Source organism: Rhincodon typus, chromosome 37 (genome assembly GCF_021869965.1).
Source record: "Rhincodon typus isolate 14 chromosome 37, sRhiTyp1.1, whole genome shotgun sequence".
NCBI lineage: Eukaryota > Metazoa > Chordata > Chondrichthyes > Orectolobiformes > Rhincodontidae > Rhincodon > Rhincodon typus.
This window is the reverse complement of record NC_063368.1, coordinates 3,980,254-3,996,372: the sequence shown is the minus strand read 5'-3', so window position 1 is coordinate 3,996,372 and position 16,119 is coordinate 3,980,254. Positions and strand designations below refer to the sequence as shown.

At 43.6% G+C, this 16,119-nt stretch overlaps 1 protein-coding gene across 2 annotated transcripts in view; it reads right to left on the bottom strand.

Moving 5' to 3' along the window:
* The window catches only part of triobpb (TRIO and F-actin binding protein b), an 80,820-nt gene that overhangs the window by 42,105 nt on the left and 22,596 nt on the right, over positions 1-16,119 (bottom strand). For both annotated transcript variants that reach the window (XM_048617641.1, XM_020519093.2), the window contains 3 exons: positions 13,732-13,841; positions 12,322-12,360; positions 3,217-3,685 (listed from right to left, as the gene is read on the bottom strand). In XM_048617641.1, the coding sequence (XP_048473598.1) occupies positions 3,217-3,685; positions 12,322-12,360; positions 13,732-13,841 (618 nt within the window). The remainder of the gene's footprint in view (positions 1-3,216; positions 3,686-12,321; positions 12,361-13,731; positions 13,842-16,119) is intronic.

The window sequence follows — 16,119 nt, the reverse complement described above, 5'->3', positions numbered from 1 at the left end:
GAGGGGGTCAGTGCATGTTGGGAGGGGATCAGTGCATGTGCGGGGAGAAGGGTAAGTGCATGTGGGGAAGGGGGTCAGTAAATGTGGCTGTTGTGGGAGGGGTCAGTGCATGTGGGGGAGGGGTCAGTGCATGTGGCTGTTGGGGGAGTGGGTGCCAGAGCATGTTGAGGGAGTGGTTTCAGCGTCTCTGGGGGCAGTGGGAGGGTGTATCAACACCTGTGGAGAGAAGTGTGTGAGTGCATAGGGGCAAGTGTTGGTGGGTGTGGTGGGAGGGCAGCAGTTGTCAGTCTATGTAGGCGGCAAGGTGTCAATGCCATGGGGGAAGATGGGGATCAGTGCATGTGGGAACAGTACCAGGGTGGTGGCAGTGCATGTGGGGTTGTGCGAGGAGAGGGTCACTGCACTGTGAGGGAGGACATCAGTGCATATGAGAAATAGGGGTGAAAAGGAATGTGGGGAAGGAGATTCAGTGCATGTGGGAAAGGGGTGACAGGGTGTATGAAGGGAGTGGCTTCAGTGTGTGGGTTTTCGGTGAGGTGGATCAGTGCATATGGGGGGAGAATTTGTCAGTGCATGTTCTGGGATGGGGGGTCTAATGGTGGAAACAGGAGGTGTTATCAGTGCATGGGGTGGGATTAAGGGTCAGTGCATTGGGAAGTGGGAGTTCGGACCCTGCATTTGGAGGGAGGAGGAGCTGGGTCTGTGCATGTGTGGGAACCGTGTCAGTTCATATGGGGACCATGGGAGGGGGTGTCAGTGTATGTGAGGGTAGGGGGAGTATGTGCCAGTGTATTGTGACGGCAAGGTGTTACTCCATATGAGGAGTATGGGTGTCAGGGCACGTGCAGGAGAGGTGTCAGTGCATAGGAGTGGTGGGGGGGTCCGGAATTGTGAGGGGAGAGCATCAGTGCATACAGGGCGGTAGGGGTGTCAGTACATGTGGAGGGGAGTGGTTTCAGTGCATATGGGTCAAGTGTGAGGGTGTTTCAGTGCAATGGGGGGAGGAGGATCAGTAAATGTGGTGGGGAGCTCAGGGTGTGAGGTGGAGGTGGAGGGCGTCAGTGGAAGAGGGGCTTTAGTAGATGTGGGGATAGGGGAAGAAGGAGTCAGTGCATGTGAATGGAGGGGGAGGTGGGTCAGTGCATGTGGGAGGTCAGTGTGTGTGTGGAAGGGGGAGGGCGTATCAGTGCGTGTGGGTCTTTAAGAAGTGAAAGTGCAGGGACACAAATCGAACCCGCCACTCTCAGTGTTGAATGGTTTGTTTTGTGAAACACTTCAGGACAAGCAGATCCACATCCGATTTGTAGTGAGGAAAGTGGTCGATGATTTATCCCCGCATTCAAAACAATAACAACATTCGATTTACGTACAAAAACAGAAATTGCTGGACAAATTTAGCAGGTCTGATAGCATCTGTGGAGAGAAAGCAGAGCTAACGTTTTGGGACCAGTGACCCTTCTTCAGAACTGATTTTAGCTCGGCAAAGGTTAGTATATATGCTGAAGATGGGGTGGGGTGTATGGAGGGGGTGGAGTAATAAGAAGTGGAGATTCCAGGGAGAGAGAAAATCACTTGGGCAGGAAAAGGAATAGGTAAAGGTCAGCCTGGGAGAATCAACAGCTGCTAATGGAGACCACTCTATTTACGTAATGCCTTTCACATAATGAAATAGGAACATTATAAAACAAAAATATGACACTGCAACAAGTGGGAAGTTATTAGGTGTTATGACCTATAAAACTTGTTCAAAAAGGTAAATTTAATGGGAAACTGAGGCAGAAAGATGGAAAGGTCACTGGAGCAAATTCCAGAGCTCAGGGTCTGGGCAAGTGAAGGCGAACGTGGAACGATTAAAATTAGCGATGCTCATAAAGCCAGAATTAGAGTGGCACAGGGATCTCAAGAGTTGTGGGTTGGAATTGCAAAGGTAAGGAGGACTGAGGCCATAGAGCAATTTGAAAATGAGGATAAAAGTGTTAAAGCTGAGACAGTGCTTTGACTGGCAAGCAAAGGCTGATAGGGGAACAGGACTTCCTATGAGTTACGACAAGGCCAGCAGAGTTTTGGATGAGATAAAGATAGAGGGTGGCTTGATGGAGTTCAGCCAGGGTGCAATAGCAAAGTCAAGTGTGGAGGTAATGCGGGCATGGGTGAGGTCTTCAGCAGTGGATAAGCTAAGGCAGGAATGAAGTCAGGTGATGTTATGGAAATAGGTGGCCTGAGTGACCTCACAGACGTAAGGTAAGAAGATCATTTTGGGATCAAATGCTACTCAAAGGCTGCCAACAGATTGGCATAATTTTGGACAGCTGACAGGATGGGATGAAGCCGGAAGCTAAGGAAAAATAGCTCGCAGCAAGAACCAAAAACGGCTTTGGTCTTCTCAATATTTAACTGGAAGAAATTTCTGCACTGATTCAGGATCAGATAAGCACCCTGATAATTTAGCAGTACCGGAGGCAATCCACTGTGCTCTTGGATGATATGACTGCGGGGCAGCTTGGGGCTGGGGGATGGAAGACTGGTGCGGAAGTAGGAAGAGAAGATATTACAGTCCCATCCACAAGGCATTGGAGGAGAGTGGTGTTCTCCACCATGTCAAAGGTCAAGATGGGGGATTGCGGGGGAGAATGTAGTTTTGTTAAAGTCATGTAGAATGTCATTTGTGAGTTTGAAAAGTGGCCTTTCAGTTCTGTATCTGGGGCAGACATCTGATTCAAGGACTCTACCAGTTAATGTATGGGATATCTGGGCCTTCTGAAACTTGCCAGGGATAACAAGATGAGAACACAGTCAGGCTGTGAGGTATATAGGGCATGGATATGGTCTTCCCTTATAACAAGAATGATACTTGCTCACAGTCAGAACTCGTGCTTGCTGTCTTCTAACATGAGAAGACTTTTGTGCTGCATCTACCACACAGTTCTAGCTGACAAAAAACATCAAAAACATGCCGGGATCTTTGGTTAGCCTAAATTCTCAGTTAGTAGTCTGAATTTGCGATTTGGTCCTATGCAGTGGTTGAGGTGATAAGCATTGATATGTTTAAGTGAAAGTTAGATAACAAAGGGAGAGAGGAATGGAAGGATGCACTGAAAGGTTGTGATGGTAAAGAGTGGAAGATTGTAGTCTGCTGCACAAACAAGATGGGCTGAATGGCTTGGTTCATGTGCTATCAACTCTATGCTGGTCCCACCATGCAATTTCAATCATTACCTCCTTCTTCAGTCGCTCGGTGACCCCATTGTCATTGACACCAGGATTGGGAGATTGCAAGGGCATGATAGGGACCTGCTTATGATCCCGTAACGGAATACGTTCGAGCTCCTGCCATTTCACCTCAATGTCCTTGTTGAGGGCCTCAGAGATTTGGACAAGTGGGGAGTTCCATTCTGTCCCCTTCCTTGGGCAGTCATTCAGGTTTGTGGACTCGAACCACCTGCTACGTTCAGCGATCCTTTGGGCCTGTTCACGGGTCAGCTCCTCTGCCTTGGCAGGTGATTGCACGGGCTCCAGCTCCACACTCTCCACTGGTGGCAGGAGCTGCTCATGGCCCTCTGGCCTGCGGGCGCTCCGCGGGACCTCCAGCCGGGTCTTGTCAGCTGTGATCGCTGCTTCCTGTCTTGCTGCATTCCTTCGTGCTATAGTGTCACGGAAAGTATTTTCCTTGTTACTCTCTGTTAAACTAGAATACAGAAAAAGAGATTATTGAAACGAGTCACCATCATCTGAACACAACAATTGACATTTATAAAGCATTGTTGAAATAATAAAATATCTCAAGGAGCTTTACAGCAGTGTAGATCAAACACAACTTGATATCAAGCTATATAACGAGATTTCACAGCAGATGAAAATTGCTTGATGAAGGAGATAGATTTTAAGGAGCATCTTGAAGAAGAGGGAGGTGGCAAGGTTCAGAGAACAAATTCCCTCTACAACGTCATGTTAGCTAAAGTTCGAGTGCCAGTTGTGGAGCGATAAAAATCAGCAATACATCAGGGACATAACTTGAGCGTTGCTGGGCTGGAGAAGGCTACAGAAATAGGTAGGGGCAGGCCACAAGATGGGCAGATTTAAATACAAGCAGGAAGATTTTATATCAGGCTGATTGGGTACGGTCAGTACCTTGCTTATTGTGAACAGCTAAGGGACATGCTCCACCATTCTTTGGGATGTATTCCCTATATTCCCTATATCACACTGGTACTGAAATTCATATTGAAATTCACACCACTCATTTGTGATAGGCAGACACCTTTTTCACACTGGTCCTAATCAGCTTACGCTTTTAAAACTTGTGACACAGTGTCTAACATTAGATGTGATGCTTCAATTGGACGACATTTGCTGGAAAGTCCTGAATGTGCAATTATTTAACACCTAATTTAGGATTATCAGACTCGCAGTGTGGCACACATGATATCTGGATATATTAATACACAGGGCCCTGGTTCTTTGCAGACAGAAAGGACACAGACTGTGCCTATTTCAGATCAGCAAAATAGATGACAGCCATTCGCTGATTCATTTCTCAGGGCAATGCCCTGACCAAGGAAAATCAATCTATCTAGTTTAAAATATAAACAAAGCCAAGCTGTTAACTGCCAATCAACATTAAAAGGTGCATTCTCCCTTGTGGAACATTGTGCAATCATTGGTGAATACCTTACTTCTGACCTTATGACGGCAGGAATGTCAATAATGAAGCAGCTAAAGATTGTCGGGCCTAGAACACTGCCCCAAGAACTCCTGCAGAGATACCCTGGAGCTGAGATGACTGACCTCTAACAACCACAGCCATATTCTGATGTGCCAGGTACAACTCCAATCAGTGGAAAGCTTTCCCCCTGATTCCAGTTTCGCTAGGGCTCCTTGACGCCGTACTCGGTCGAATGCAGCCTTCATGCCAAGGGCTGTCACTCTCACCTTACTTCTGGAATTCAACGTCAGTGAGCAGGTTATTGCTAAGCAAGTGCTGCTTGATAGCACTATTGATAACCCGTTACATCACTTGACCGATGATTGAGAGTAGACTGATAGGGTGGTAGTTGGCCTGTTGGTTTTGTCCTACTTTGTGTATATAGTACATACCTGGATAATTTTTCACATTCCCAGGTAGATGCCAGTGATGTAGCTGCAGGAACAACTTGGCTATGGGTGTAAGAAGTTCAAGGGCAGAAGTTTTCAGTACAATTGCCAGAATGTTTTGAGGATCATAGCCGTTGCATTATCTAGTGCCTCCAACCATTTCTTGATATCATGATGATTAAATTGAATTGGCTTAAGACTGTTATTGGTGATGCTGGGAACCACTGGAGCTTGTTCTGCCTTTAGCTACATGATTGTTGATCTTCTACCTCAACATCAATTTCCTGTATTATCCCCACAGTCCTTAATATCACAGAATCTCAGAACTGTTACTGTGGAGCAAGCTGTTCAGCCCATGTTTGCACCACCAATTCATTTAGTGCCATTCTCCTATCTTCTCCTCGTTACCCTGCACATTCTTCCATTTCAGATCAGTCGTAACTTCCTTTTGACTGCTTCAGTTGAACTGCCTCTTTCACCATTTAGGCATGCATTCTTTCATGATCTAGAAAACTATCAATCTCTGATTTGAATACAGAACATGCAGTACAGGAACACATCCTTTGGCCCACCATGTCTCTACCAACCAATGATGCCATTCTAAAATAATCCCAACTTCTTGCACACGGTCTGAATCCCTCTCTTCCTTGCCTGTTCATGTATTCTGTCTAAATGCCTCTTAAATGTTACTATCATATCTGCTTCTACCACCATTCCATCAACACCTTCCAGGCACTTACCACCTGGTGTGTAAAAAAAACTTGCTTTGCACATTTCATTTAAACTTTCTCCCTCTCATCTTAAACCTAAGTATGTCCCCTGGTGTTTAACATTTCCACCTTGGGAAGAAGACTCCAACTATCCACCCTATCCATGCCTCTCATAATTTTATGTACTTCTTTCAGGTTGCCTCTTAGCTTTCAATGCTCTAGCAAAAACAATCCAAGTTTGTCTAACCTTTTCTTATAGCTAATACACTCTAATCCATACAACATCCTGGTGAAACTCTTTTGCACCCTTTCTAAAGCTTCCACATTCTTTCTGTAGTGTGGTGACCAGAACTGCACACAATATTCCAAATGAAGTGTAACAAGATTTATACAGTTACAGCATGACTTGCCAACTTCTGTACTCAATGCCCCAACCGATGAAGGTGAGCATGCCATAAGTTTTCTTTAGCACCTTATCCACTTGAGTTGACACTTTCAAGGAATTATGGATTTGCACCCCAAGATCCCTCTGTATATCAATGCTCCATTACAGTACACTTCCCAATTGCATTTGGCCTCCCAAGAGGCATTGCTCCATTACAGTACACTTCCCAATTGCATTTGGCCTCCCAAGAGGCATTGCTCCACACTTGTCTGGATTAAATTCCATCTGCCATTTCTCTGCCCAACTTTCTGGCTGATCTATATCCTACTGCGTCCTTTGACAACCTTCCTCACTATCCACAGCTACACCAATTGTCATGTTATCTGCAAACTTACTAATCAGACCACCTACATTTTCATCCACATCACTTATAATATATATAAAACAAATATATATAAAACAAATAGCAGGAGTCCCAGCACTGATCTTTGCAGAACACTACTGGTCCGCTCCACAAATACCCTCTGTCTTTTATGACCAAATTAACTTTGCATTCAACTTACCAACTCACTGTGTACCCCATGTCTCTTAATCCTTTGGACCAGAGATCGTGAGGAACCTTGTCAAATGTTTTAGTAAAATCTATGTAAGCAACATCCACTGCTCTACCCTCATCAATAAACTTAATGACCAAGTCTACAAAGTCCTCCGGAGTAGAGAATTTTCAAGATTCACCAACCTCAGAGTGGGGAAATTCCCTCTCTTCTCTGTCCTAAATGGCCTACTTCTGATATTGAGATGTGTCCCCTGGTTCTAGACCCCTACCTCAGCTAAGGGAAACATCCTTCCAGCCATTCTGAGGAGCCACTTAAGAATTTTGACTGCTTCAATGAAGTCAACTCTCATTCTTCTCTTTCTAGACTCTTTCCAGTTGTTGAAGGTTAGAGAAGAAGGGCAACATGTTAATGTCAGGTTAATTATGCAGTCAAGTGCCTTCATTTAAGGTTAAGAAGATACAGATGGTGCCTAGTCATTGTTTGAGTACTTCTCATCCTGGGGGTAGAAGCAGTTGGAGTAGTCAATAAACTCAATCCACAACAGAAATTGTCTTAGTTTTATGTCTTACCAACAGGTTTGGATCCCGATTGAGACCACAGATGCAACAATAAAATGTGAGATTAAAAAGTAGAGGGGCAAAATAATATGGAACATAACACAAAAACATTAAGAGTAGATGAAAGAGCTGCCTGCTTCACCCTTTAATGAAATCATGGTGGATCTTTCACCTGAACTCTACTTCCCAGTTCTAATCCCACATAAAACAAAAACAGAAGTTGCTGGAAAAGCTTAGCAGTTCTGGCAGTATCTTTGAAGAGAAATCAAAGTTAACGTTTCGGGTCTGGTGATCCTTCCTCAGAACTGACGATAGCTAGGTAAATGTTGGTTTATATGCAGATGGTAGGGCAGGGGCAGGGGGTGGGTAGGTAGGAGTAAATTATGGATAGGGATAGAGCCCAAAGAAAGAAAGAACAGTTGGACAGACAAAGGAGTCAATAACAATCTGGCTAGTCCCATTCAGTATCCAAAAATCTAATCTCTGATTTGAATAAACTTGATAACTGCACAACCACATCTGTGGTAGAGAATTCCAAAGATTCACAACCCTTGCAGTGAATGAATTTCTCATCACACAGTTAAGCTCACTGTTTTCTTCTGTATCTGCGACCCCTAATTCTAGATTCCCCAGCCATGGAAGCATCATCCCACTATCCACCTATTTAGAGAAGGCTGTGGTAGTGATAATGTCACTGGACAAGTAATCCAGAGTTCCTGACTGATTTCTGAGGATTTGGGTTCAAATCGCACATGGCAGATGGTGACCATATAACCACTGCTGATTGCCTAAATATCCAAGTGGTTCACTAATACCCTTCAAGGAAGAAAATCTGCATCCTTACTTAGTTTGGTCTTCATGTGATTTCAAACAGAACATGTGGTTGATGCTTAACTGCCCTCTGAAATGGCCAAGCAAGCCACACAGTTCAAGGGCATTAAGGATGGACAATAAATGCTGGTCTTGCCAGTGATATCCACATTCCTTGAATGAATTAAGAAAAGCCCTACCAAATCCCTTAAGGATTTAATGCATTTCAATTAGGATTACATCTCATTCTTCTAGACTGCTCAATTTCTCCATAGTAGACGAGAACTAGGAATGTCCTCCAAGGAAAGGTACATTTTTCCTTGGATAGAGACCAAAACTACACACAGTACTTGATGTGTGGTGTCACCAATGCCTTGTATAATTGCAGTTAGACTCCTGCTCATAAAAGAACTGAGAACCAGATGGTACAGTTTTAAATTGTTTTGTAATAGAAGCAAATGTAATGTGAGAACAAAGGTTTTCATTCAGTGAGTAGTTAGGGTTTGGAATGCACTTCCTGGAAGGGTTGTGACAGTTTCCATTGAGACATTCAAAAGGGAATTATATGCCTATTTACATAGAAACAATGTGCAGTATTATGGGGAAAGGTAAGAGTTTGGCACTAGCCAGAATATTTAGAAAGCCAGTGCAGACACAATGGTCCAAATGGCTTCTCCCCTTCTGTATTGTAACAATTCTGCGATTCCATGAGATAAGGATGGATAAGGATGAACCAGATGGGCTATCATAATAATTAATGATAGTTATATGTTACTATTACTGAGAGTATCAGATTTCATGAATAGAATTTAAATTCATAAATTTGAATCCATAACTCTGGGGCAGTAGTCCAGTGACACCGCCAATACACCAGTGTTTCACTTGTTTCACTACATTGATTATGAAGAGTATAAGAATTAGAAAGATAAACAGGGGAATGGAATAAAGTGGTGTGCACAACCGACACAATCATAAGTTCCTGAAGTTACATTGATGTATAAAATGACACCTCTTTTAATCCTGTTACTTTTTGCAAGGAGTGAAAAATCCTAAAAACACAACTTCCACTTTCAGGATGGTGATGGGTTGGGGGAGGAGAGGAGGGAGAAGAGTGAGTTCCTTGGCTAAGAGTTTGAGTGAAAATACTGAGAATAGAAAAATAGAGACTCCCTCGATCTCCAGTTTTTGATTGGAGGAACCACCCTTGTCCTCATGACAGGAAGCTGAAGGAATCACCCATGTATTGTCACCATCCTGCTCCAAGGAGGACTTATGGATTGTCTCACTTCCTCCCTGTTCAGGAACTTACTGATTTCCTCCCTGAGACATCTCACTCTCCCCCGACTCAGGAAACATCAATCCTGCTTTTGAGGAATGGGTTAGTCATAGAGTCACACAGCATAGAAACAGGCTCTTCGGCCAACCATGTCTATGCCGAACAACAAACACCAAGCTACACTAATGCCATTTACCTGCACTTGGTCCATAGCCTACTGTGCCTTAGCATTTCAAGTGCTCATCCGGATGCTTCCTAAATTTTGCGAAAATACCTACCCCACCCCACCCTACTGCAGGCAGACCGACTGCCTCCCCCTCTGAAGGTCCGAAGGTTTCTGCCAGTATCTCACACCCACAATCTGTTCAGTTACCCTGCCACCAATCACAGGTTTTGGCAGGCTGATAGCTTTTGTCATTGACAACTGGTCACCACTCCATAAACCAATCAGCTACTTGTTGCTGGCCAAATCTCACTTTGTACACACCCATTGGTTAGTATTTGTTGCACAATCATTCCCAATCCAGTTGAAAAAAAAGACCTGCCAGCAATTCCCTGCTGCAGAGGGATACCCCAGGGATCCAATTGTGACATGACATCAGTGCATCAACTCATCGATTGCAAATGTCAGCACATCTGATGCTGCCTGGCCTGCTGTGTTCCTCCAGCTCCACACTGTATTGTCTCTGACTCCAGCATCTGCAGTTCTTGTTATCTCCGAAATATTAGTTAATGTATAAGTTTAGACATTGCGGGTGAAATATTACTTATGAAAATGCTATCGATTCATTTCTTGTATTAAGATTAACGATATTTTCCTGTGGATAAAACTGGTTTCTGTTTCAATATTTAATGTTGATCTTGGTGTCACTCCTTTATTCACAAATATTGACAGCTAAACTTGGTTTCAAATAACACTTTTTCAAATAAAATTTAAGGACCTATTGGCTAAGATGGGAGTGCAACAAAGGTGATTCCTGAGATGGCAGGATAGTTGTATGAAGACAGATTGGATCAGTGAGGACTATACTCACTGGAGTTCAGAATAATGAGGAGGATCTCAGAGAAACCTATAACATTCTAACAGGACTAGACTGGGTAAGCACAGGAAGGATGTTCCTGATGAGTGGGGTGTCCAGAACCAGAGGTCACAGTCTAAGGATATGGGATAGGCTATTTAGGACTGAGATGAAGAGAAATTTCTTGACACTGAATTCTAGAAGGAGTGAAACAGAAAGCAGGAACAGCCATGATCATATTGAATGGCAGAGCAGGCTTTAAGGGTCAAATTACCTACTCCTGCTCTTATTTTCCAGGTTTCCCAAATTTCAGATTTTTTTCTAACCTCTAAATTTTCGGTATGGTTAGTTTCACAATAACACTTGTTTAAAAAATACTCTGACAGGATATTCACTTTTTGTCATTAAAAAACAGAGCTGCAATAGCATAATATCAGTCATGGCAGAGTTAAAATTGTGAACTTTTGGACTGTTTTATTTGTTCATGGGCTTGGCCAGCTGGGCCAGAATTTATTCACCTTCCCCATCTGTCCTGGAGAGAGGGAGCTACCTCTTGAACCACTGCAGTCCACAGGGTGTACATGCACCCAAGGGGCTGTCAGGGAGGGAGTTCCATAACTTTGACTTGGTGACACTGAAGGAATGGTGATCTATTTCCGAGTCAGGATGGTGTGTGACTTGAACAGAATTTGCAGATGGTAGTGTCCCACGTACCTGCTGTCCTTGTCCCTCTGGATGGTAGAGGTTGTTGTGTGTCTAGAAGGTGCTGTCAAAGGAGCCTCGGTGATTTGCTGCAGTATATCTTGTGGATGGTACATACTACTGCTACTGTACATTGGCGATTTCAAGGCAGTGAACGTTGAAGGTGATGGATGTGGTGCTAATCAAGTGGGCTGCTTTTAAAAAAGCTTGACACCATCCAGGAGAATGTTATTGGAGTTGCACTCATCCCGGAAGATAGAAATTCTAATCTATACATGGCTAAGAGGATTAATACAAATACATCTACAATTCTTCACACAAACTGTTACTGAATTCCAGGAAGCATACTACTACCCCATCACAACTTATGCTTCAGCAAACCTAATAGGCAAACCACTTATAGGCAGCTCTGGGAAACATTTTCAGTTGGTTGTGGGCTCAAAACCCACTTCTGCACAAAATCTGTACTGACACACACAGAGTGCAGTACTAAGGGAGTGCTGTACTGTTCAAGATGCTGTCTTTTGAGTGAGATGTTATGCCAATGCCCTGTAGGTCCCCAGGCGTGTGTAAAGCCATGGTTGCATTATTGAAAGTAGAGCAGTAGAGTTCCAACTGGTGTCCTATCTGACATTTGTCCATCAACTAACATTACTAACAGAAACAGATTACCCTGGAATTCTCACGTTACTATTTGTTGGATCATGCTGTGTGCATTTTCACTGCTGCTTTTCTTACTTTGCAACAGCAACTAAACTTTAAAAGCATATCTTTGGCTGAACATCACTTTGGGGTATTCAAAGTCATTAAAGCCGTGCCATAAACCTAAATCTTTCTAATCTAATCCATTCTATCAGGCCTGGCCTCTGGATCCCTGCTAATAAGCCAACATGCTCAGTTCTGGTCGTGTCCTATGCAAATAATACTGGTTTTAAAAAAGGTAAAGAAGCTCTAGAAATCTCTACTCCCAATCAATTTCTGGATATTCCTCTGTTGCCTGAATGATAGCGCAAAGGAAATTAGTAGTGTCCTTTGGAAAAATCCTTGAGGAATTGCTGAGTGAAAAGCACTAACAACATTGTTCAAAGTTACAACTCCTGATGTTTCAATGCTCTGCCCTCCGAACTGAGAGAATTTATCCAGGGAAGGCAGTGGGAGAGGAGGGCAAGGCGGGAAGGCTGTTAATTAAAATAAACTCTGTCATGGACTCTAACCTGGATTTAGGAGGCGGTGTTTTCATCCAAGTGTTCCTCCTGAGTAACAGCAAGTGGAAGCAGGAAAAACAGAGAGACAGTAGAAAACTTTTTAGTGAAACCAATAAGGCGCATTTTCATATCTTATCAACAGTTAAATCAATTCATTACCGAAATCTGTATTTCTGAGGGACTTCATTTACATTCACAAACGAGATCCAAACTTCAAAACATTTCATTCAGAATTCTACAGAACCCACTCCCTCCCCTCATTCCCCATCTCCCTTATACCCCTCATCTTCAACACTTCCCTTTGCCCCCTCACACCCTTCCCTTACTTCCAACCCTCTCTCCATTTACCCCATATTCCTTCACCTCCCCCCGCCACTCCCTTACCCATGAATTATCCCCCTACCCCCCTTTACGCCATTCCCACCCCTTCCCCATTCAACTCCCTCCCCTTACCTCCGTCCCGATCCCTTCCTTTACCCTCTCAATTTATCCCCTTGCCCCACCCCACTCTCCTTACCAATCCAACTCCCTCCCCTTATTACACTTCATATTCCTCACACATTTCTTTCTCTTTGTTGGTCACTGTTCTCAGTGACTTGTGCACAGAGAGTGGAGAAGGAAACATTCTAGACTGTGACTCCCACCCTGTACCTAATTGGCAATGTGATAGGCCAGTGATTAAGGTGGGGACAGTGCTTGGCTGTGATGGTGAGGTCTGTGTTGTACACCTTCAGGGAGCAGTCTAAGGCTTTCAATGCGCCTTTAATGCTCAGCACAGAAATATATGGAAACATATTATATCAGAACCAAAATAGTGACTAATAAAAGCAATGGGTTTTTCAGAAGAGGATTCTTTAGCCAGAGAGTGGAAGGAATGTGCAGCTTGCTCCCATACAGTGTAATATAGGTGAATAGTGTGGATGTATTTTAAAGGAGTAGTTCATGTTATTTATTAGTTGAGTGGTGATTGGAGAGTGGTGGGTGTGTGGAATGCACTGCCGGCAGTGGTTGTAGAGTCAGATACATTAGGGACATTTAAGCAACTCTTGGATAGGCACATGAATAGTAAAATGTAGGGTATGCAGGGTAGCTTGATCTTAGAGTAGGATAACAGTTCGGCACAACATCGTGGGCTGAAGGGCCTGTACTGTTCTATGTCCTATTAGTTCACATTAGTGGACATTAGTGGTTGGCATTTATTGGCCACTCTGAAAAGGTATTGAGGAGCCACCTAGTTGAACCACTAGCAGTCGTAATGATGTCGGGACACACAATGCCAATAGTGAGGTAGGAAAGTGCACAACGGAGAAAGAAATACAATGTTGATCAGCTGAGATGAAGTAAAGGGGGAGAAGGCTCATATGGAGCAGAAACACCAGCAGAGACCAGATGGGCACTGGCATGTACTCTACAGCTTACTTTGTCACGTCAGGTACAGTAGTTGGACGAACGTGTGTTCGAAGTGCCTCGATCCAGTTCCTCCGAATCCCAGATGTCATTGCTGAAAGGGTATAAATGGACTCTTTTGTCTGAAAGAAGGAAGAAGGTGAGGTTAAGGAGACAATGGCAGAGATGTAGTTGGCTTAGTTTAGGGGGCTAGGATTGACAGTGAACAGATATTTTCCTGATAGAAGAAAACTACACAGGGAGGTTCTCGGGGGACACTGCCAGCACCACAGCTTTCCATTTTGATTTAGAAAATGCATGGGTTACTCGGCTTTGTAAATGGAGGCAGCTGTTGATTAGGCCTCAGCAGGACATCAAGACACTGGAGGGACTACAGAAGAAATTTTCTAGGATGGTACCTGGGAAATGGAATCCTCCTTAAGTAGTGAGATTGGAGAATTTGGAATCGGTCTTTAAGATTTGAGAATATTTAGGAGTGACCTATTAGAAGTTTTCAAATCCATGAGAGGTTTAAATTGAGAAAGTATGGAGTAATTATTTACTCTAGTAATTGGTCAATAACCAGAAGAGTCATAGATTTAAAAATAATTGACCAGGAGAGTTGAAGGCAAATGAGAAAAAAATCCGTTCACACAGAGGCATTGGTTAAGATCTAGTTGATGGATACAAATTTCTTTAGAAATTTTAAAAGGCTATGAAGAATTTTTTTTACATCAACCTGTTCAGAAATTCATTTGGATTGTGTGGGACTTGAACTTGTCCCATATGTGGGGATTTCTCCATCCCGACCCCAGTCCCAAATCAACCTCTTCAGAAATGTTATTACACACACCTGGAGCAGGGGGGACTTGAACCCAGGTCTCCTGGCTTAGCGGTATGAACACTATCACGGTGCGACAAGGGCACTTAAGGTTATTAGATCCAGCCTTAATGAGGATGATTTTTAGGGTTGGCGGTGGGGTCAAGTACTAATTAGATTGCTCGATAAAAGAGACAGAAGGGACATAATGAGCTGAATACCTCTCTATTGTGCTGTGCCCCATAACATCATCATAACAACTGTAAGACTATAACATGTAGGAGCTGGAGTAGGCCATTCAGCCCTTCAAGCTCACTTCAATAACATTATGGTTGATATGCACGTGGCCTTAAATCTACTTTCCTTCCCCTCCCCGATAACCCTTGGTTACCTTGTCAATCAAAACCTTGTATAACTCAACCGTGACATATATTCAATGACTCAGCCTCTACTCTTCACTAGGGAAAAGAATCCTAAGGAAAATGAGCCCATGAAAGCAGAAATTCCTCATCTCCCTCTTAAGTGGAGACCCTTAATTTTAAACTATGTCCCTTAGTTCTAGTTTCACCACAAAGTAAAATGTTCTTTAAGCATCTACCTATGAACGACCCCACAGTATCTTCTGTGTTTTATAAGGATTACCACTCCAATTTGTATAGGCCCACTCTGTTCAAACTTTCTAGATAGCCAATGCCTTCATTCCAAACCCTTTCTGAACTGCTGCCAAGATATGTATATCCCTTCTCAAGCAATGCAATAAAACTGCACACAATACTACTTCAGGACTTGCCTATTTTTATATTCAACCCCCTTTGTTAAAACTTAGCGATGCTATTTCAAACAACAGCCAATAGGACATCTTACTAAATCCCTGTTAATCTGGCAAAATTCAACCTGTTTTTTATGCTAATTTGTGGACAATCACTCTAGGCTGGTTGATGGTCAATGAGAGCAGGCTGATGGTTACTTGTTGAGGGTTGATGGTCAGACAGGGCAGGTTAATGGTCAGTGGGGCAGATTAATGGTCAGTGGGGGAAGGTTAATGGTCAGCAGGAATTGCAAATACATATCCGACCCCTTTTGAAAGGTTCAGGCAATACATTGCTTATCAGACTAAACATAAGGTCCTGAGGGAACTTGATAAAGTAGATGCTGAGAGAACATTTCCCTTTGTGGGAGAGACTGGAACTAGTGTACACAGTTTAAAAATAACAGGTCACCTATTTAAATGGAAATGTCATAGAGTCATACAGCACAGAAACAGACCCTTCTGTCCAACTTGTCCATGCCGACCAGATATCCTAAATAGAACAATTCAGGGCCATTCACCGTGCCTGTGTCTACTGTTTGAAAGAGCTTTCTAATAAGTCCCATTCCCCTCTCTCCCCCTCAAAGCCCTGCAAATTGCTGCCCTTCAATTACTGAAAACTGAAATCGCTTATCCCTGGTGCTGTTCTGGCAATTTTCCTTGGCACCTTTTCTGAAGTCTTCCGGAGACCACGTTACCTTTTGACTCACCCACCACGGGTGTCCTCCAACTCAGGATGATATGTGGCCAAGACAGCTGTGAAGTCTTGCAAGGTTAATGGGCCTCACAATAT